This window comes from Notolepis coatsorum, assembly GCF_963971535.1.
Source record: "Notolepis coatsorum genome assembly, chromosome: 18".
Taxonomy (NCBI): Eukaryota; Metazoa; Chordata; class Actinopteri; order Aulopiformes; family Paralepididae; genus Notolepis; species Notolepis coatsorum.
In genome coordinates, this window is record NC_140182.1 from 99,088,698 (window position 1) to 99,111,975 (window position 23,278).

Sequence of the window (23,278 nt, forward strand, 5' to 3'; positions counted from 1 at the left end):
AAAGTCAGGTTTACAAAAACAAAATGCTAACATTAACGCCAGGCATCAGCAATGCTAATAATAGCATCGATGTTCTTATGAAATACCCCTTCGGGTCAACTGACATGATGCACCACCAACTTACATCGTCTTCATCGGAAAAGCACGTCTCTTCTTCTTTTTCATTATTATCTATTTCAGGATCAGATATGCTTAATGCTAGTTTGTTCAACTCCGTCATGGTGTTTATGTAACGGGTAACGCTAATAGGCTAACGCTAACCTAGGCTGACATGTGTCCGTCCGAGCTTTTTATTAGCCTGGAAGAAACGTCAACAAGTTCCATTTGCGTCCCTAGTTTCTATGGAAACCACTCCGTAAACTACGTAGCTGTGTTTGGGACAAACAGTACGAGAGTCAAACAGAAAGCATTATCATCTCAAGTTTCAAAGCCATAAGGATACAATTAAACCATTAAATCAATTAGATAATAATAATAATAATAATAATAATAATAATAATAATAATAATAATAATAATAATAATAATAATAATAATAATAATAATAATAATAATAATAATAATAATAATAATAATAATAATAACAATAATAATAATAATAATAATTAATAATAATAATAATAATAATTATTATTATTATTATAATTATTTATAAAACAAATTAAACACAATAAGGTGAAATAAAAGTGAGGTACTGGAACACCCCCCATCCTAATGTACAGTCTCCTCCCCACCATTATATGTATTATATTCTCTCCCCACCGTATGTATATTTCTCTCCCACCCACCCACCCCCTCCTAATGCACAGTCCCCTCCCCATCATAATTATAGTCTGTCAGGATCTATGGGTAACAGTACTGTATATTTGCATATCGTATATGTCACAAATGTAACAGTACTATATACAGTATGTCATGTATGTCCCTATGCCATAAATGTCATGTATGTTGTGTATTTCATAAATGTCACTATGAATTGAAAATGGGGGACCCTGATGTAAACAAGACAAAAGTCTTTCTCTGGTCTGCATCCCCTTAACAATTGTGTGTATTGAGCCGTACTTAGCTTGTGAACCTTTGAGTTGAATAATCTCCCTTTATTCTCTGCCACTATGGTGTAGGAAATGGTTGTCAACCATGCCCCTCTGATGAAATATGTTTATGTTTATTTAGGATTCCCATTAGCTGTTGCACTTGACAAAAGCTATTCTTCCTGGGGTCTGGCACTTACAACAATACAACAATATTCAATACATTACATCATTATCAACATCAATTACATCATTATCAACATCATTAACAATCTCATCCTCAGTTAAGGATGATATTGTACAAGATACTTATTAGTATAAAGTATTCAAATAAAATAATTAAAATAAAATAAATAGTGCTTCCCGATAAATAAATATCTAAATGTACTGTAGGCCTATATCTATCACCAAGGGAAATGTAAAGAGATACATTTCTTATACCACTGTGTGTAATATGATATAATGAGTGCTCTTGAAAAAAATTCTCATTGTCATTTTCAAATACCAGGAAAGTCCTAATGTTCTTCTAGTCTCTAACCAGCTCCCTGAGCAGATCACAAGAACATCTTGATTTCTTTGACCCTTGGAAATGAAACGTTTATTTTATGTATTTTGGTACAAGACACATTTTTCGTGTGTTATGCAAACATAGACATCAGGGTTTGGATCGTTGGATCAATGAATGAATGTCGGATGTAAATAACATTGAATCAGTGTTGAAATTTAACAGAAGTTTTGCACCATAGACTCAATGTTGCTTTTCCAACCTCAGCCAAAACTATGATTCTGATGTAATTTCACCAAGTCACATGGATTTGCTGACCTCAACTATGGGGTCATCTGCCACAAAAGCTTTTTTGGGGGGAGGGTGGGGGGTGACCTAGTTGAAACAGTGAGTGTGTTAACGTTACATAATGTGAAGAATAACGGGGCGACAACCAGGCTGCATGAGTGCAAAGCAGCGTTGATGAATGAACTCGGTGTCGTGGGCGTGTGGGTATGTTTATGTTTATTAAAAGGATCCCCATTAGAGACACATGGAAGAGCCTCTAGTCTATACAATATACAATATATCTAGTCTATAACAAATACAATACAAATGTACAACAAAAAATTACGAATAAAAAATAAAACAAAACACGTAAATTAAAAATGAATACAAATATACAAATTCACATTATAAAATATAACATTCCAGTCAAAGAAAAAAGAAAAAAAGCTAAAATACAAAGATAACAGTTACATACTTGACAAGTTTGCATGATATCGCTTAATATATTTTTTTAAAGTAATTTTATTATGTATTGTGGATGAGATGTTTTTCGGCAGAGCATTAATCTAGAGTACTATTGACCTATATATGCCAGTGAGTTTGAGAACATTTGATTTTGGTGCTGTTTTTGTTCTGATGTTACCAGAAGTGGCCCCTCTAGTGTTGTAACTAGGGATGCTCGATATTGGCTTTTTTACCGATACCGATATTCCGATATTGTCCAACTCTTAATTTCCGATACCGATATCAACCGATATCAACCGATACCGATATATGCAGGGTTTCAACGTCCAAAAAACTGAATAATTTCAGGTAACTAATAATTTCACTGGATATATATATAACAAATATTGTTATTGTTTTTTTTTGTTTTTAAACCGATACCGATATTTTCCGATATCACATTTTACTGCCGATATCGGCCGATAATATCGGTCGGCCGATAATATCGGACATCCCTAGTTGTAACCATGTTCAGAAGTCATTTCTAACTGCTGAGCCAAGCTAGATGGCTTACCAGTGCTAATAATGTTCCGCAGTAGCATTAGAAGACTCATCGATACTTTATTTTCAACCATCAGCCATGCCAGATGCATAAAACCAATACTTGTCCTGTATGAACATCCTAGTGCCAGGTGAGCCGCTTTCTTCTGAGCAACCTGCAACTTTTTTTAATTCGATTTTGTAGCTGACGACCAGATAACAGGGCAGTATTCTAAATGAGGTATTTGGGCAGCCGGCTGAGGAGGGGTCAACAGGGCCTAAGACCTCGTAGGTGAACCTCAAGACCAGAAAAACACAAAACAATGCACTCTCTCTCCACAAGCATTTCTCATCACAAAGACCGGTTCCGTTCTCCCCTGCGGTGAAAGCGCTGCGCTTGTACTCTGCCTCTTTGAGGAGATTCCAGTGAGGCCCACACAGGTTTTCCCATACACATTCCCAGGAGTCTTTTTTTCTCAAAAGGAACCCAGTCTCCTTCCTCTAAAGTTGTCGCAGGACAACAGCGTGTCCTCGTTCCCCCGAAAAAGCCCAGGCACTCCGGAGACACACTGAGGCCTGTTCTCTGTCCTCGTGACTTTCCGAGAGCTAAACAAAACAACCAAATGGCGCCAGATCTTCCTCCCTCAAAGACCAACAACCGAATTCCACAGCGACAATGAAAGGCGCAACACCTACTAGCACTTATGTAGCCCTGTAAAGGTCAACGCCATTAAGAGCTCCACAGATCTGCGTGAGGACCAAAGAGTTCTATTATACATGGTGTGGACATTACTTTCACAGAGGTCATTGCGGGTCACGACACAACTTCAGTCCTGGTGTTTGAATGCTGATATGCGAGGTCAGTGCAGCCCTGTTGTTGGAGTCAAACTGCCTGTCCCCCTCTGTTTCATTAGGTCCTCTAAGAAGCATTGACCAAGTTCAATTGCTCAAAAAGGCCCCATCAGCAAGCCTTGTCCACTCCGATTAGGGCTGGGCCCTTTGTCGCTGGGCAAGGTGTCCGTCGCTTTTGTCCGGAGGCACGGAACCCAGACAGCGGCCAGACAGGCCCAAGCTGCAGATTTACACAGCAGATTACGCCAGTCAATGGCGACTCCGGCCCAAACGGAGCGCCGGTTTGGATAGCGGCCGCGTGTTTACACTGTCGCGGGTTTTCTGTTCCTCGTCTGTAGCCATTATCTTGGCAGCCATGGTCCTATCAAGCCTATCGGTTCCATCTGGGGGGCTTTGAGGAAAGTGGGGGTTGTGGGGCGGGGTAAGTTCCTGTAGCTTTGGTCCCTCTCTTATTGTACATGTCATGTGTCTAAGTTGTAAGTGAGAACGTAGAAATCCCATCGAATACAACCCAACAACTGTCTGCTAGCTGTGTACAGTATGTCGAGAGTTGATGAATTGGATGTCTTTTCTGTGGGATATCATTTCCATTGTCTGCTTCAAGCTATTTGTAAAATTCCATATGACCATTGAACTTAATCAAGATAAGTTAAAATAAAGATTGCACTCAGAATAACTCAAACTGACACTTCAAACTCCACAACTGGGGGAAAAAAACAGATGGCTCCTCTCATAGCACTGTGCCAGATTATAGGCTTCTGAGAGTAAGACTACTTGCAGTATAAAAACATTAGGTGCGCGTGAGGTTGGAAAATATTTAACAAAGCTAATCCCCAACGAATGACATTGGACAGGAATTGGAAGCAAACGATAATCACTCTGAAGTCGCATTCTTGTAATTATCAGCTGTCCAATCAGATTCCCATAGAAAAAATGAAATCCGCATCCGGGCCTGTTCCCTATAATGCTGGAAATGGTGCGGCTCACTCGCTTTACTGGACCCTCCAAAATATGATGGGATTATCTCTCCTTCGATTGGATGACGCTAATGGGCCGTGCAATGAACGGGTTGTGCCTCTGACAGAGATTTAGATTGCCTGTCGACGTTATCAGTCCATTGCCAGTGTGACCTTCCTACATCCAAAGCTGCCCCTAATGACTGTGGGATTACTGTAAATCAGACATTCCCCCCTAATGAGCAGGAATGGGGCGAGAACAAGAACCTCTGTTTAAGGTACAGTAGCGCGAAGGCACAATCATACAAATGATCACAATCATACAGATGGAGAGGATCCGCTATTACAGATCCAAAGAGCACAACAGGTTTTCGGACATATGGAGTCCATTCATTGACTATCTGAAGGACAAATAACTGCATTCTGCAGAGACTCACCCCTGTATATCTCATGTTTGACCTACACCTGGCTAAAGGTACAGTAGTGCGGGATCCGTGCCCCTACTCTAAAAAAAACAACAAAGAAATTGGGAATCGAGGCATGTTTTGGTTATTTAGTTGATTGACTGCGCTCTTTATACGAAGACCAACATTAGACCAACAGTAGAGCTTTTAATTTAGAGCTTTTAAGGTATGAGATTTGAATTGTATTCGCTCTACTTTGTGGCCGTAAAAAGGTTAGTAATGTTTGTAAAAACATTTAAACATGTTAAAGAAAGTTCCGAAAAGCATACATTCCGTCTACAGATAAAACCCATTGATACGGTCAAAAAGAAAATCACAGATTGGAGCTTTAATGCTTATGTAAATGAGCGTATACACTACTTTCCAGAGGTTCACACAGTATGTGTTCAATGACACGACTACCTTTTCTGCCGATATTACCAGCCACATGCTAAGAGCAGGATTGCCCTACAGGGCCCACCACTGTTGAGCAACCAGGAGTCAAATGAAAAATGTGGTCTTTGTTCACAGATGGGCTGAATAAATGTACACAGAACAGGCTAAGATAAACTGGACACTTTGTGTTGAGCCTCTCTCCGTGTAAAGAGGTCTACTGTGCAGCCACAGAATGGCACATAGTGTTCGAGAGGCAATGAGAGACTGAATGACTGACTGACTGCACTGGAGGAAGCAAGCTGTGCTTCTGAGAAGAGTTAGCAGTAGTATAGCATTCACTGGTTACTGCAGAACTCTATCCTTGTGAAACCAGTCAACAAGAAATGATCTGGTGCAACGATTTCACCCTTTCTGGATGAAGTTGTGATCACTGTGGCACGAGTGACACATGTCGTTCAAAAAGTGTATCAGCTTCCAATATGTTTCTTATTTTATTGCATTAAAAGTCTACAACACTTGGAGCCCTCATGGCCTCTTCGTCGGTGAGTTTGAAAGAGACGAAGAGCCCACGAGGGCTCAAAACATTGTAGACCTTTGATGCAATGAAATAGGAAAAATATTGGGAGCTGATGTTGCAAGTCTCTTGTTAATTACATGGATTACGGTATTCGTCTCAACACCTGGAAAGGAGATGTATACTCTGATTACATAGACATGACACATGGGACATGATGGGTCTTTTTCCATCTCAAACTCGAAAGTGGCCAATTTCATTTTCGGCTAACTCAAACAAGAAACAAGATTTCCAAATTTGAAAATTGAAAATCCTTTACTTCAAATAGATAGGTCTATCCGACCAATAAAGACCCAGCTGAGAATGGATGTTCTAGTGAATTGTAGTTTCCATTTACAGTTACATTTACAAACACAAATTGAATTGGTAGCAATGAGCTAATGAGGAACTACATTTACTAAGTTTATTAACTTATAATTAACTTATAATTCAAATAGTTCATATTGACTGAACTGTCCTGGGGCACAGGTGCAAAGTATCTAAAACTAGTTATACAATGGCATGCAAATTTCTTGATTCTGATTGGCTGAAACAGTGAAGTTGCCGGTTGTTATTTAGTATAACACACTCCACGTGACCCCAGAAATGGATGTATTAATTTCATCATAACGACTCATTCAAAAAAGATACCCTCACCTGGAATATGTTAGTTGTTTACACAATGTTGGATTATGTAATTGGTTTGTCATGACCCATTGTAAAACAAAATATAAATCGCGGGGGAGGTTCTGAGGCTGAGTGCTCTCTGTGTCGGTGTCCGTCGCGCAAAAGCTGGCTGGCAGTCTCATTGAATAATATAAGTCTGTGAACTTATACAACAGGAGAAGCCGGAGAAGGAAAAAAGACATGCTGACATTGACGAAAACGAACTTATCATTGTACATTTTGATCTATGTACATGTATGATGTTACCCCGAATATGTAAAGCCGCGGGCACCGACACGATTTACACCAATCATTGTTTAAGAAGCACAGTGAAGTTACCGGTTGTTATTTGATTGATTGATTGATTGAACATTTTATGAACAGATTTCAGAATGGGTACAATACAGTACAGCTCAATACACACAATTGTTAAGGGGATGCAGACCAGAGAAAGACTTTCGTCTAGTTTACATCAGGGTCCCCCATTTTCAATTAATCATAACATATATGACATACATGACATACAGATAGACAGTACTGCTACATCTATACATTTATGACATACCAGATTTACAAATACAGTACTGTTTGTGATACAAGAAGTGTCTAAAAAAGAGAGTATATACATTTGACGAAGAAACTGTACATTGGAGGAGGTTGGTAAGTAGGAGATTGGTAGGTGGGGTGGAGGGGTGACCCCAGAACCTCAATGTAAATAAACCATAATCACCCTACAAAAACAGTACTGTATTTGTAAATCTGGTATGTCATAAATGTATAGATGTAGCAGTACTGTCTATCTGTATGTCATGTATTTCTGTAAACTTGTGCATAACGGAGTGTGGCTCTATAGCAGAGTCATTTTATATGAAGTTTGTAGTTAGATGGCATGCTTTGTAGCAACCTCCCTCTGCAAAAGGACACTGTCGCAAGAAGCGATTTCACTGGATGTCCCGGACACAATGGAAGTATGGATATATTTGTAACGAATAATTAAAAAAAGATACAGTTAACTGGAATATGTTAGTTGTTTACACAATGTTGGATTATGTAATTGGTTTGTCATGACCCATTGTCAAAACAATAATACATCACAGGATTTATATGAAGTTTGTTGTTAGATGGCATGCTTTGAAGCACCTCACCTCCCTCTGCTCCTAGACACGGAGGCAATTATTTTCTTTTTTTTTACCTACTTTTTCTGCAGATGGTTTTGTGAATAAATCTCCATTATGCTTCAATTACTGTGTGTTTATTCTATAGCAATAAGGTTGGGTGAATTCGGCCATTGTATAAAAGACATTACATCACTTGAAGTTGTGTGTTATAGGAATTACATCACACCTATGGGGGTCTAACGACCCTCGGCTACGCCTCGGGCCTAACAACCACCCATAGGCGTGATCTAATTCCTATAACACACTCCATCGCGTGATGTAATGCTTAATGGCATTCCCCTTTACTCATTAGCTGTGACCCCAGGGGTAAATTGTCACCCAGTTTACATTTCAAATTGATCAAACTGAAACTGAATTTCCATACAGAAAAGTAAGTTCTTGCCTTCAGATATATCATTACCTGAATCATTTATGTTTTTTTTTATACTACTCTACTGTTAGATTACTGCTTGTCCATATATCAGATTCGCTCAATTTCCTTGAAAGAATCCTATTTGTGGATTTAAACCATATAATAATCTTGTATACATATTTTCCCTATGGCTTGACCCTAACACTGCTAAGGAGGAACTACTGTACTGTATGCAAGCCTGTTGCAGATGTTCAAGATGGTGTGAATCCTACTGTATATAAAATATTAGTATATATATTATGTGTACTGTATTAGCCGGGTCCCATGACCTGGTCCCGTGACACCGGACAGTTCTTGGAGAGTGAGGAGGCTTTGCCGCAGTTAATCCCGAAAAAAAAAGTTAATCCCAAGAAAAGAGAGAAGAGGGGGGGGGGAAGCATCTTTCTACCTCCACCCAAGTGCTCCTGAGAAGAGCTACCACAGGCCATTATCATATCCCTGCACCACATTACTTCTATTATGTTCCTCAAAATTAACTGTACGGGTAGGGGAAGGTAGCTAGATGTGTTCAGAGAAAATGGGAAGAGAGGGTGCGTGTGCGTGTGTGTGTGTGTGTGTGTGTGTGTGTGTGTGTGTGTGTGTGTGTGTGTGTGTGTGTGTGTGTGTGCGCGTGTGTGTGTGTGTAGGGCGGGCGGAAGGGGGGGGAAGCAAAGAGACAGAGAGAGAGAGAGAGACAGACAGACACAGTCAGAGGAAGTTCCGGTCAAGACGTCTACTTACATTGGGTAGTTGCACGTCTCTCTCTTATGCTCTAAATAATGTAGGTGGAGAATGGAATAGAAAGAGCTGAGAAGTGTGTGATAACAAGCTTACTATAATACAGATAACCTATATTATAGAGACTGACAGTGCTATATCAGAGACTGACAGTGCAATATCACAGAGACTGACAGTGCTACAGTATATTACAGAGACTGACAGTGCTATAACCCAACATATAAGTGGATCACGCTCAAATACATCATTATGTGAACAGAAAACATTAAAATAAAAAGAAAACATGTTATTTTAATTTTAAAAACGTTAAAAGAAAAGAAAAAAGTACACCAACAAAACAACATCCAGGAGTGCATCAGATAAACACATCATGGTTGGTTAAAGTCCATAATCGTAGTCCCATTATTAAAAACTCAGGTCTTTGAACATGGTGGTTTACAGTCAGTGGGTTGGGTGGTGGTGTGGTGGGAGGTCCTGGCTGTTTGCCTGGTAGCAGAGGTCAGAGGCAGATCTTGTGGCGGTGGTGAGTGGAGTCTTTGATGATGGTATAAGTGCTTTTCTGTGGTGGCAGAAGCTGCTGTAAATGGTTGACATCTCTGACAGCACATGGCTAATAGCTTATCAGGGGATCTATAGCCTTTAATGGAAGCCAACTGGGGGATGAATTCATGCACTGTTTGTAGAGTGTGGTTGGTGGTGGTGATGCTCGCACATGTCTGATAGTACTACTATTACCATAGACGCCTGCGCAATAGAGCAGACGATGCACGTGCTCCAGGACTATTGAACTTGGGGGAGCAAGGATATGATCTTGCTCCCACCACTTTTTGATCATATGATAAATATGGTATACCCCCCCCCCCCCAATATATAAATCTAAGCATAACTACGTAATTTCAATCAAATTAATGATACGCAATGACACTTAATAACACATTTTTAAGTTTCCAAAGATTGCGAACCCCCCCCCCCCTGCCCCATTATGGTTTGATCCAGTTCCTCCCATCTCCAGCGCGTAGACCTTGGCTCACTGCCTCACAGCGCTGCAGTCTGGCTGCAGGCAGGAGTCAGTGTAAATATCAAAGCCCACAGAGTGTGTCATAATATTGGTGGCAGGCAGGCTTTTCCAGTAAGTTGTTCAAATAAAAGGATTATGTTAGACATAAGTTACTATTGAGTGGTAGTAGAACTTCTACGGTTCTACCACGCAATACATAAAAGTGTTTCACGGTCCCGAATTGCGATCTGGTAATACGGTTTCCTCGAATAAATAATAATAACGTTTCCCTCTCTGGTTGGCGTTAGCTTTAGTGCTAGCCGCTAGCTAACGTTATCTAGATCAGTGGTTCCCAAAGTCGGCGTCGCGACCCAAAGGTGGGCCGCGAGCAGCTACGGGTGGGCCGCGAGATGATTTAAAAAAAAATAAAAAAAAATAAAAAAAATAAAAAAAATAAAAAAAATTTTTTTTTTATTTTTTTATTATTATTTTTTTGTCAGGCCGCTGAACTTAGAAGCAGGCCAGGACAGTGTTTCTAGTTGTATTCTAAAATTATATTCTATTGTATTCTAAATTAACTTAATAAATAAACAAAAACGAAAAATCTACTTATTTCAACGAACATTTCAAACTAAATAACAGATTATGCACATAAAACGCTGAAAACAACCGAAGCAACAATAGTATTTTAATCAGGGCCGCGGCTCTCTGACGCCTTATTTTCTGGGCCCTGGCCTGAAAAGTTTGGGAACCCCTGATCTAGATATGTGGTGTGAGCTCAGCTGGATGACGTTGACTTCATTTCCAAACGTTAACGCTATCGCTATCTATATGGCAGACGAGCAGGGCCGGATTAACGACGGCCGCGGCCCGTGGGCCTATAGTGACGAGGGGCCTCCATTTTTTTTTTTTACTTTTTTTTTTTTTTTTTTTTTAGATCGATGTCATGATTGTGCACTGCAGACTCAGGGAGGAGGCAGAGAAGGAGAGAAAGAGACACAAGATTTACAGGTAATGGAAATATATCTTTTTTCTCTTTCTTATTAAAAACTTGGCCTATTTGAAAGGAGATTGATTTAATAAAAATGAATGAGCGAAAAATCAATATACAGTGTATATACAGTATAATATATTATTATTATAGTAATTGGCTATCATACTGCAATATAAACTGAGTTTTATAGTGAAAAGAGCAGCTTTATTGGTCAAGATTGAAGGCTCTATATTGCAGGAAATTGCACGTACAGGTTCATTACATTTAAAAAAAAGTCTGTCATGGAGGGGGTCGTGCCGGACCCCCTCCAAACCACCCCTTGCCTGTCAAAAAAAAAATAATAATAATAATAATAATAATAAAAAAAGATTTAATAAAAATAATATTCTTGCACCCCCACTTTCAACTATAACTAGGCGGCCATGACTATTACACTCCTACTCCTACTACTACTACACTCCTACTCCTACTACTACTACACTACTACTACTACTACTACTACTACTACTACTACTACTACGGGCAAATACTGCGGCATGGTCATGCTGGACCTACAAAAGGCCTTCGATACTGTCAATCACACCATTCTGATTGACAAGCTAAAAGCAATTGGTTTTGATAGTCTATCAGTGGGCTGGATGCAATCCTACCTGGAGGGGAGAGAACAGATGGTAGAGGTAAACGGTACCCTACCCCCCCCCCCCTCTCAGTGAGCTGTGGTGTTCCACAAGGAAGCATACTAGGACCATTACTGTTCCTAATTTATGCAAATGACATGTCGTCAGCTTGTGACTGCAACTTGTTCCTGTTTGCGGCCGACTCAGCCCTGCTGGTCTCTGACAAGAACAAGTTACAGGTTGAAAAAGCCCTCAGCTCGGAACTAGGCAAAATCTGCATATGGCTCGCTGATAACAAACTATCATTACACATGGGCAAAACAGAGTCCATTCTCTTTGGCTCAAATAACAAACTCAGCAAGACCGACTACTACTACTAATAATAATAATAATAATAGTAATAATAATAATAATAATAATAATAATAATAATAATAATAATAATAATAATAATAATAATAATAATAATAATAATAATAATAATAATAATAATAATAATAATAATAATAATAATAATAATAATAATACACTACTACTACTACTACTACTACTACTACTACTACTATACTACTACTACTACTACTATACTACTACTACTACTACTACTACTACTACTACTACTATACTACTACTACTACTACTACCACTACTACTACTACTACTACTACTACTACTACTACTACTACTACTACTATACTACTACTACTACTACTACTACTACTACTACTATACTACTACTACTATACTACTACTACTACTACTACTACTACTACTACTACTACTGTAACTGAGGGGTACAATTCCCTGACTGTATTAATCAAGTATTGGTATCATTAAACCACTACCGTATTATGTACATTACTGGCCAATACCGTACACAGGTATATGATGAGAACTTCTCCACAATAACACGGTTTCCACACAAATACTTGTTTAGAATATTTATTACAGCAAGAATACAAATATACGTTATATTGAATGCGCTTATAAGGCAAAGAATGTGCGTAGGCAAGTCAATATGAATATTAAGAATTATCTAGGGAATAATGGTAGGGAGGTTACTACCGGTTGTAAGCCAGCAGGGGGAGGCAATGCTCTATGCAAGTCAATGGTTCCACAGGGCTTCAGCAAGGCACCTGGAGACGGTATATTACTTCCTGCTCCGCGGGGAAAAGCAGCCGCTGTAATTCCAGTATGCAGCAGCACAGGTGGAAGCCGTGGAGTCTCTGCTCCAACAGAGACGGGCTCGAATGATGTCCTCACGGGCATGTGTAGATCCCACAGCAGTGGGTGTAGACGGTTCTCTGCTCCAGCAGCTTGGTGAAGAATGAAGAATAATAATAGTAATCCTGCCGGAAAGTGGCTCTGCAATCACCGGTGTAGGTATCCTCCGTGGTGCGCGGTGGTTCACAATTGAACTTGACGTTACTATCCTATTAGCACGCGGCAATAAGTGCTCTATGTAGACACACAATTACCCACTTCACGTGGTCTTTGACTCGTAATGAAGGCCTTTACTAGTAAGTAGCGAACGATACGTTAAACAAACGTAGTAGGATAAACACGACTCTATTTGGGGCAATACGAGCCCTACTCTGCCCACGTTGCGTAGTGGGTGAGGCTTTACTTGGTAACTGAACTGAACGAGACTGAACGGGACAAGGGACTTCTACATTTACTTGCGCCATATTTATATGTACGGTGGACAAATAGTGCCGCTCTGCTTTCGGTAGCCGTATTCCTGCGCGGAGCTGGGGCTAGTAAGGGCATGTCTCGTCGGTAGCTTTCAAGTCGGCTCTAGGGGGTAAGTCACTGGCGCCTGGTGGCACGCCATCCAATAGGAGAATGAAATATTATGGGCTATAGTAACTACTAGGTTAAAGGGACATTCCGTGTATATGTACAAAGAATATACAAGGGATATCAAACGACATACAAATACTATTCAATATATATCAATCAATAAATTCATATATTCGGTTTAATCTGACCCTTTGTAACAGCCGCCCCCTAATTAGTCCCACCTAATTAGCTAAGCAGAGACAGATTAACCGCACTGTCCACTACTCAATGTCCGTTGTGAGGGGTCGGTCAGTTCACAAAGTCAGGGGTCATGGTCGTCATTAAGCGAGTCGGGGAGCCTTGGCGACTCTATCAGCCTCGCCACGGGTCGGTTGTAGGTCCGCCCTTGGCCGAGCACTTCTGCCACTCTGACCCTTCCGTCGGCACCAGTGGTCACTTTGCTTACGCGGCCGGCCGGCCACGCAGCTCGGGGTAGTGACTGGTCTATGGTCATGACGACTGGACGGGATGAAGGGGGGCTTAGGAGGAAGCGGGCCTGAGACTGCTTTGATCTGTGCTTGGCTGTGCTTTCTCCTCCTCCGTCTGTTTCTCTTGTTTGCTCTGTACCCCATCTGAGGAGGGGCCGGTCCCGGCCGCCCCGTCAAGGAGTCGCTTGGGGTGCTGGGTTCGATGTCAGCTACGTCTGGAGCGCAGCTGAGGGGGGTGGAGTTCCGAACTCCCTCTGGTGCCCACGGTTCTCTCACGGGCCCCTCGCTTAATGTCAATAGCCTCTGCTGTACGGGGGAGAGGCCGGTGTCGCTCGCCTCTGTGTGTAGGCAGCGTGTAGACGTGGGTTGACTGTCAAGTCCGTAGAGGGGGCCCTGGAGCGTCCATCCCAGTCGGGTCTGAACCGCGACTGGGCATCCTTTGGGTCCGACGTGGGCCGCCTCAATTGGGAGAATGAGGTCCGCGTGGTCGGAGCCGATGAGCAGGGTCGGTGTGGCGCCGTCGATAAGCGGTATAGGTAGTTGAAGTAGGTGCACATACTTAGCCATCAGCTGTGGGATGGGGTAGGTGTACTGAGACAGGCCTATGTCGTGGCTGGTGAAGACGTTAGTTATACTATACTGCTTCTCGGGCTGGTCCAACTATCTTGAAGGAGACCTTTTCACCCTTTATGGTCTTCTGGTCCCTTCTGATGGTGCGTATGGTCATTGTATCTTTGACACCCCGCAGGCCCAACTGGGCTGCTGCGGAAGCGAGGAGGAGAGTCTTTTCAGACCCATCGTCCAGGACGGCGTAAGTGTCCAGGACCTTGTCCTCGTAGCTCAGGAGCACTCTGACCACTTTGAGGAGCACACGGGGGGTCCCGCTATGCTGGTCAATGTGGAGCACTCCTGTTGGTTGGTTGCCTTGGACCTTCTGGTGGGCTCCGCACCGTGCTGCGCGGTAAGCGGCGCCCGCCTGGGCCGCCCCTGCGTGGTAAGCGGCGCCCGCCTGGGCCGCCTCACGCCACTGGTCCACTTGGACGGGGTTCAGTGTCTTATATTCGGCGCACTGTGCCAGCCAGTGTCCGCCATCGCAGTAGGTACAGTAGGGAGCGGTCTGGTGGCTCTTCGGTACTGGTGCCACCGCCTCGGCATGGTACATTACCGCGACGGGCCCACTCTGTTGTCCTGGCTGACGCCTGTTGATGTCATGCAGGACCTCCAAGTGGGTGCCACCGCACCTGCTGCACTTCTTTTTCAAGCGGCACTCAGCTGCTAGGTGGCTGCGCGCGCAGCGGAAGCAGCGGCGGTGGTCCTTGACCCACTGACTCACATCATCCGTGGTCAGCTTCTTGAAATCTTCGCACTGATACAGCCGATGTTCTCCCTCACAGTACTGGCACTCAATCTTCCACTGGTCCTCTTTCGTCAAGGGGGTGTTGTGGTTCTTGTGTGGTACTGATTCGGCTTGGTGCATAACGGTCACCAACCGGCGGTTATCCGTTTGTCCCCGAGGTCCGAGTCTTGGGCTTGGTCCACTCCATACGAACGTGTCGAGTCGTAGGCTACTGACCTCCCTGGCGAGGAACTCAGATAGGTCTAGGAGGGATGCCTCTGGACCGTTGGGGTCGCGGTAGTCTCTCTGCCGCCTGAAGCGCTCTTGTCGGGCGGGAGGGAGCTTCTCTAATATCCTCTCTACGTTAGAGTTAGCGTACAGTTCGTAGATACCCTTTTCCTTTTGGGACCCCAGCATCCCTACCAGGGACTGTACCTTGATCGACAGGTCATCTAATGCTCTGTTGTCTCTGGCTGGGGGGAGACGGTCAATGTCTCTTATCTCCTGTATCACATAATCCCATACGCGTCCATACCGTTGGTCGAGTGCTGCTAGAGCCGCTGTGTATGGGGTAGTAGAGTTGGCATAGGCCAGCGCTATATTGTGCGCTCGGGGCACCTTGAGGTGCTTCAATAGGGTAGCATACTTGTGGCGTTCATCAGCTACATCAACCATCATGGTCTCTAAGCACATCCGTAGCTCCGTGTACTGTGCTCGGTTCTCATGGGTGAAGTCTGGAAACGTCGGTGTGCCAAGGTACGATGCCATGGATGACTGGCACATCGGTGAGCGTTGGGGAAGAGGCCTCCTAGGCGAGTCTCCCCGTGCGTGTCGTCTTGGGCTGGTACTTGGTGGGTACCGAAGGTCGGGTACCCAGGTGCTGTCCCTCGGGGCTGGCGGTGCGTCAAACTCACCCGTGAGTTGAGTCGGGGGTTTGTAGCGCAGGGCCTCGGGGCTGACTTCTGGGCTGTACTGGACCTCCTGGTCCAGAGTACGTTGCTGCTGGTCGGGGCTGTACTGGGCCTCCTGGGCCAGAGTACGTTGCTGCTGGTCGGGGCTGTACTGGGCCTCCTGGGCCAGAGTACGTTGCTGCTGGTCGGCTTGACATTCCTCCTCTTCCTCCTCCTCTCCCTCTGCTAGGACCTGGAGTCTTCTGTTCAGTCTCTCGGCGTGGTCCGATTCTTCCCGGTTGCTGGGTCTCGTATGGACCGGCCGGGAAGGGGGTTCGGAGACGTGGACAGGATCCTCCTGTTGGCGGAGTCCCGGGTCGCTTCGTCGGGTAGGGGAATGTGTCCTAGACCCATGTCTTGACGATCTCTGAGAGCTCCGTGCGGAGTGAGGGGGTGTCGCCATGGCAACCAGTTTGTCCATCAGCTCCGCCTGCAGCCGGTCGCGCTCTGCCTCGCGCTGGGCATGGGCTGCGTCGCGCGCTGCTTCGCGCTGGGCATTGGCGGCGTCGCGCTGCGCATTGGCGCTGGCCTGGGCGGCGTCGCGCTGTGCGTTGGCGGCGTCGCGCTGGGCATTGGCGCTGGCATGGGCGGCGTGGAGCTGTGCATTTGCGACGTCGCGCTGTGCATTGGCGGCGGCGTGCTGTGCATCGGCGCGGCTTCTCTCAATGTTCTCTTCTGTCTGGAGGCGTCTGGTCTCCAGTCTTATGCGGTCGTCTTCACTCCTTTGTTGCGCCTGGAAGCGCTCTTGCTCGCCTGCAAACTGTTCGCGCTCGCGCGTCTGTTGCGCTTGAAGTCGATCGCGTTCGGTGGAGGCTGCCAGGGTGGCGATGAGTGCTTGCGCCAGCATCTTGTCCGCCGCGCTGGGGGAAGACGCCGTTCGGGGCGATCGGCTCCCGGCAGTACTTGTTGGAGACCCGTTCTCCTGTTGCGTACCGAGGAGATCCGTCTCCTGGGTGCGCGTCTCTTCTTGTGGTGGGTCGGGTTCCATCCCGGGAGGGCTTTCTTTATCCTGGAGCGCTCCGGGGACTACCTCGTCGGCGTTGTCGGGGGATAAAGTCGTGTCAGTTCCCTCCTGGTCCCCACCGTGAGTTTGGTCAGTTACATTAGAACCCACTAGGGCCTCTGCTGGCGGGGTAGCCTGGTTGACAGGGTCGGACATAATTTTACTATCCGCTTTAGTTATTTGATCCGTATTTAAGTTCCCTTTAAAGCTAGGTATTGGACTGACAGCGTATGCCTCTAGATAGGGAGGTGGCTGCCGTCTGCGCTGCGGGCGATCTAGCTTAGGAGAACCGTTTGTGGAGTGTTCGTCATCGGCCATGTCAATATTAATATTATATTAATATTACGCTAATTATTATCCGGGGCTCGAAGGACCAATTGTAACTGAGGGGTACAATTCCCTGACTGTATTAATCAAGTATTGGTATCATTAAACCACTACCGTATTATGTACATTACTGGCCAATACCGTACACAGGTATATGATGAGAACTTCTCCACAAATACTCGTTTAGAATATTTATTACAGCAAGAATACAAATATACGTTATATTGAATGCGCTTATAAGGCAAAGAATGTGCGTAGGCAAGTCAATATGAATATTAAGAATTATCTAGGGAATAATGGTAGGGAGGTTACTACCGGTTGTAAGCCAGCAGGGGGAGGCAATGCTCTATGCAAGTCAATGGTTCCACAGGGCTTCAGCAAGGCACCTGGAGACGGTATATTACTTCCTGCTCCGCGGGGAAAAGCAGCCGCTGTAATTCCAGTATGCAGCAGCACAGGTGGAAGCCGTGGAGTCTCTGCTCCAACAGAGACGGGCTCGAATGATGTCCTCACGGGCATGTGTAGATCCCACAGCAGTGGGTGTAGACGGTTCTCTGCTCCAGCAGCTTGGTGAAGAATGAAGAATAATAATAGTAATCCTGCCGGAAAGTGGCTCTGCAATCACCGGTGTAGGTATCCTCCGTGGTGCGCGGTGGTTCACAATTGAACTTGACGTTACTATCCTATTAGCACGCGGCAATAAGTGCTCTATGTAGACACACAATTACCCACTTCACGTGGTCTTTGACTCGTAATGAAGGCCTTTACTAGTAAGTAGCGAACGATACGTTAAACAAACGTAGTAGGATAAACACGACTCTATTTGGGGCAATACGAGCCCTACTCTGCCCACGTTGCGTAGTGGGTGAGGCTTTACTTGGTAACTGAACTGAACGAGACTGAACGGGACAAGGGACTTCTACATTTACTTGCGCCATATTTATATGTACGGTGGACAAATAGTGCCGCTCTGCTTTCGGTAGCCGTATTCCTGCGCGGAGCTGGGGCTAGTAAGGGCATGTCTCGTCGGTAGCTTTCAAGTCGGCTCTAGGGGGTAAGTCACTGGCGCCTGGTGGCACGCCATCCAATAGGAGAATGAAATATTATGGGCTATAGTAACTACTAGGTTAAAGGGACATTCCGTGTATATGTACAAAGAATATACAAGGGATATCAAACGACATACAAATACTATTCAATATATATCAATCAATAAATACATATATTCGGTTTAATCTGACCCTTTGTAACAACTACTACTATACTACTACTACTACTACTACTACTACTACTACTACTACTACTACTACTATACTACTACTACTACTACTACTATACTACTACTACTACTACTACTACTAATAATAATAATAATAATAATAATAATGCTTCTACTACAACTATTACTATTACTACTACTACTACTTACTATTACTACTACTACTACTACTACTACTACTACTACTACTACTACTACTACTACTAATAATAATAATAATAATAATAATAATAATAATAATGCTTCTTTTACTACTACTACTATTACTACAAGAATGAGACCCTCTATGCAATGGTACAGACTTTTTAAAATGTATTTATAATTTGTAAGTAGTGGGAATGGTTAAGAGCTTAGGGTTAAGATAAGGGGTGTACAGCCAGCCAAGGGGGGTCCGGTGACACAGCGCTCTTCCAGGAGGTCCCCAGCCAAGGGGGGTCCGGGGACACAGCGCTCTTCCAGGGGGTCCCCAGCCAAGGGGGTCCGGGGACACAGTGCTCTTCCAGGGGGTCCCCAGCCAAGGGGGGTCTGGGGACACAGCGGTCTTCCAGGGGGTCCCCAGCCAAGGGGGGTCCGGGGACACAGCGGTCTTCCAGGGGCTCCCCAGCCAAGGGGGGTCCGGTGACACAGCGCTCTTCCAGGAGGTCCCCAGCCAAGGGGGGTCCGGGGACACAGCGGTCTTCCAGGGGGTCCCCAGCCAAGGGGGGTCTGGGGACACAGCGGTCTTCCAGGGGGTCCCCAGCCAAGGGGGGTCCGGGGACACAGCGGTCTTCCAGGGGCTCCCCAGCCAAGGGGGGTCCGGGGACACAGCGCTCTTCCAGGGGGTCCCCAGCCAAGGGGGGTCCGGGGACACAGCGCTCTTCCAGGGGGTCCCCAGCCAAGGGGGGTCCGGGGACACAGCGGTCTTCCAGGGGCTCCCCAGCCAAGGGGGGTCCGGGGATACACCGGTCTTCCAGGGGGTCCCCAGCCAAGGGGGGTCCGGGGATACAGCGGTCTTCCAGGGGGTCCCCAGCCAAGGGGGGAGGAACTTAATTTACTACTATTTTATTCACAAGAGGTTAGCAGATTGAGAGAATGTATACGAATGACTATTCTGATCAAATGTTCCACTCTCTCTCCACACCTACAGCATAGACATTGTGGACTAAAATGATATATAATAACAAACATCTTCTCAGGAGGGAGTCCCTAGGCCTCAGTTTGGGGGTCCTTGACATGAAAATGTTTTAGTACCATTGCACGAACTAGCCTATCTTTATAAAAAAAATTACACCACTTTTTATTGGATTTTACTGTACACATGTCATATTTACATTGCCATCAATTACGTTGAGAGTTCCTTTTCTCCACAAACATACACAAACACCCGCCCCACCCCCTTATCTCTCTCCATAAGTCCATATTTAGTATAATCATATACAAAAAATATGTATACATTCAATGGTACCTTTAACAATATATAACATACATAGGTTAAAAAAAAAATACATTTAAAAAAAAATTACATCCTTAAATACCTTTAATAACGTACCTTGGGCGGCTGATTGGCGCAGTGGGCAAGGCGCTCGCCACTAACGCAGGAGACGCTGGGTTCGAGCCCAGCTCTCGGAGTTGCTACCGGCTTGGCCGGTCGTTCATACTAACACAATTGGCAAGTGTTAGAGGGTGGGAAAGCTGGTGGGTGGGGATCGGACAGGTCGGTTGGGTGACGCCGGTGCGACGGAAACAGGAAGTAGCGGGGGCAGCGTGAGCCTCCCACGCGTTACTCCTCGCCACTGAGAGTTCGAGCTGCTGCGGTGAAAAGATGCGACAGGCTGCCTCCTCGTGTACCGGAGGGGACTCACTACAACCGACCAGTGGGAGGCATAGTCTACCAACGTTCAAGACAGGGGAGGGAAGAATTGGATAATACGAAATTGGGATGGGAGAAAAATTTAAAATGGGGAGAAAAAGTGGATAAAAAAAATAATAACGTACCTTCATTCTCTTCGCTCTTGTATTGTAGTATTGTCACCACCCCTCCAAGGAGCCTGAGGTCTTTACCAGTCATCCCCACCGAGCGTTATGTAAGTGCAGCAATGTGGGTGCATTGGGTTCAGACCAACTCAGTACTCTCAGATTGTGATTCCAAACGAATGCTCTTTTTATTACACACACACACACACACACACACACACACACACACACACACACACACACACACACACACACACACACACACACACACACACACACACACTTTTGACACTGTATCCATGTCCCCAACCACTGCACTTTTTACAGTCTTATTGTTGTCTCACTGTTCTGTCCTGTCTTGCACTTTACTTATAATTATTTATTTACTGTTGTATTGTTCTTAATTGTGAAAAAAGCATGCACTGTAAACATCGAATCACGTTCCATTTGTACTGCAATATGGTGAATAAAGTAATCTGAATCTGAGTCTGGAGTACAATGGAGCTGAGTCAAAGCATGGTGAGTACTGTAGTGACAAAGACAGTCCTTGAGGAGGTATCAAATGAACACACACACACACACAAGCTTCTCATATTGTTACATAATTTCTCATAGATGGATAGATGGCCTTGAAGAATGGGGGATTTTGCGTTTCCTTCAGTGACAATCGTAACCAGAACCAGTGTCTGTCTAAATGCATTCTAATAGGCCTATGTCAATTTGTATTTCAAATTATTTCATTTGTTTGTCGACAGAATTGCCTGGTGGGTGGACTGGAGGTTCTAACAGTGATTGTCAATCAGCAAACATAAAATGATTTAAAATGCAATTTACTGTGGTGGACCTACATGAGATTGTCTTATGATCCAACTACCCCTATGTAAGTTTCAAGTTTAGTTTACAATTAAAGGTGCAATGTGATGTCAAAATAAACGTCCAAAAACAGTATGCAGGATACAGACCGGCAGAGAGAGAGAGAGAGAGAGAGAGAGAGATAGAGAGAGAGAGAGAGAGAGAGAGAGAGAGAGAGAGAGAGAGAGAGAGAGAGAAAGATACTAGATATAGAGAAACAATAATACAAAAACAGACAGAGAAAAACAAAGATACAGTGATAGAAAGAGAAAGAGAGGAGAGAGAGAGAGACATGAGGAAAATAGCCAGTGCTACAAAGCTCCTTCCTAACAACTTGGCCCAGCCCATGCAGTCTTTATATCAGGTGACCTTATGTGACCCCTTCAGGGATGTGTCATCATTCTACTTCCCACCCTCAAGGCAATGCATTAGACCAGTCAGTCAGTCAGTCAGTCAGTCAGTCAGTCAGTCAGTCAGTCAGTCAGTCAGTCAGTCAGTCAGTCAGTCAGTCAGTCAGTCAGTCAGTCAGTCAGTCAGTCAGTCAGTCAGTCAGTCAGTCAGTCAGTCAGTCAGTCAGTCAGTCAGTCCATGTACCCATGTACATGTCAAAATACTTCCCAAAGGTCAGTGAATACCACAATCACAACACCAGAGGGAGCTCCACAAATCATGTTAAACCCAGATTCGGCTCAAACAAGGGACTAAACACGTTTAGCAATTATGCCACATCAATGTGGAACGCCCTACCCAAAGCTGTAAAGGAATGTGAATCACTACCCACTTTCAAAAGCACTCTCAAAGAACACCTACGGGAGACTGCAATTAGAAACTGGCCCCTGCAAATGTCCTAACCCAACCCCCTCCAATGTACAGTAAATGACCAAGTATGGCTTTGTCAATATTCCAATGTACAGTGTACAGTGTCCCCCACCCACCCCCTACTCAACCCCCCCCCCCCCCACCCACCCAACCACCTCCAATGTACAGTGTCCCCCCACCCCCCACCCAACCCCACCCCACCTACCCAACCTCCTCCAATGTACAGTTTCTACGTCAAAATGTATATACTCTCTTTTCTGGACTCTTTTTGTATCACAAACAGTACTGTATTTGCAAATCTGGTATGCCATAAATGTATAGATGTAGCAGTACTGTCTATCTGTATGTCATGTGTGTCATATATGTTATGATGAATTGAAAATGGGGGACCCTGATGTAAACAAGACAAAAGTCTTTCTCTGGTCTGCATCCCCTTAACAATTGTATGTATTGAGCTGTACTGTACTGTACCCATTCTGCAATCTGTTAATACACTTTTCAATCAATCAATCAATCAATCCCTTCCCACCCTCAAGGCAATGCATTAGACCAGTCAGTCAGTCAGACAGTCAAACAGTCAGTCAGTCAGTCAGTCAGTCAGTCAGTCAGTCAGTCAGTCAGTCAGTCAGTCAGTCAGTCAGTCAGTCAGTCAGTCAGTCAGTCAGGCAGACTGAGTCACCTTATCCTGGAAGAAGAGAGGGCATTCTTTTACAGGCAGACCATGATGTCATACATCTCTGCCTGTATTGTAGGCTAAGCGTGTTCCTCCCCCCAATACCTAGACACACACACACACACACACACATACACACACACACACACACATGCACACGCACACGCACACACACACACACACACACACACATACAAAGACTCTCACACATCCAAACACTCTCACACACACAAACACTCTCACACAGACA

At 44.5% G+C, this 23,278-nt stretch overlaps 1 protein-coding gene across 1 annotated transcript in view; it reads right to left on the reverse strand.

The window, feature by feature from the left end:
* Positions 1-20,778, reverse strand: part of lrriq1 (leucine-rich repeats and IQ motif containing 1) — a gene marked incomplete at both ends in the record, with an annotated part of 160,285 nt that extends 139,507 nt beyond the window's left edge. Inside the window, 2 exons of the mRNA XM_084335301.1 lie at positions 19,106-19,722; positions 20,706-20,778. Of these exons, the coding sequence (XP_084191427.1) occupies positions 19,106-19,722; positions 20,706-20,778 (690 nt within the window). The remainder of the gene's footprint in view (positions 1-19,105; positions 19,723-20,705) is intronic.
* Positions 20,779-23,278: the final 2,500 nt, after the last annotated feature.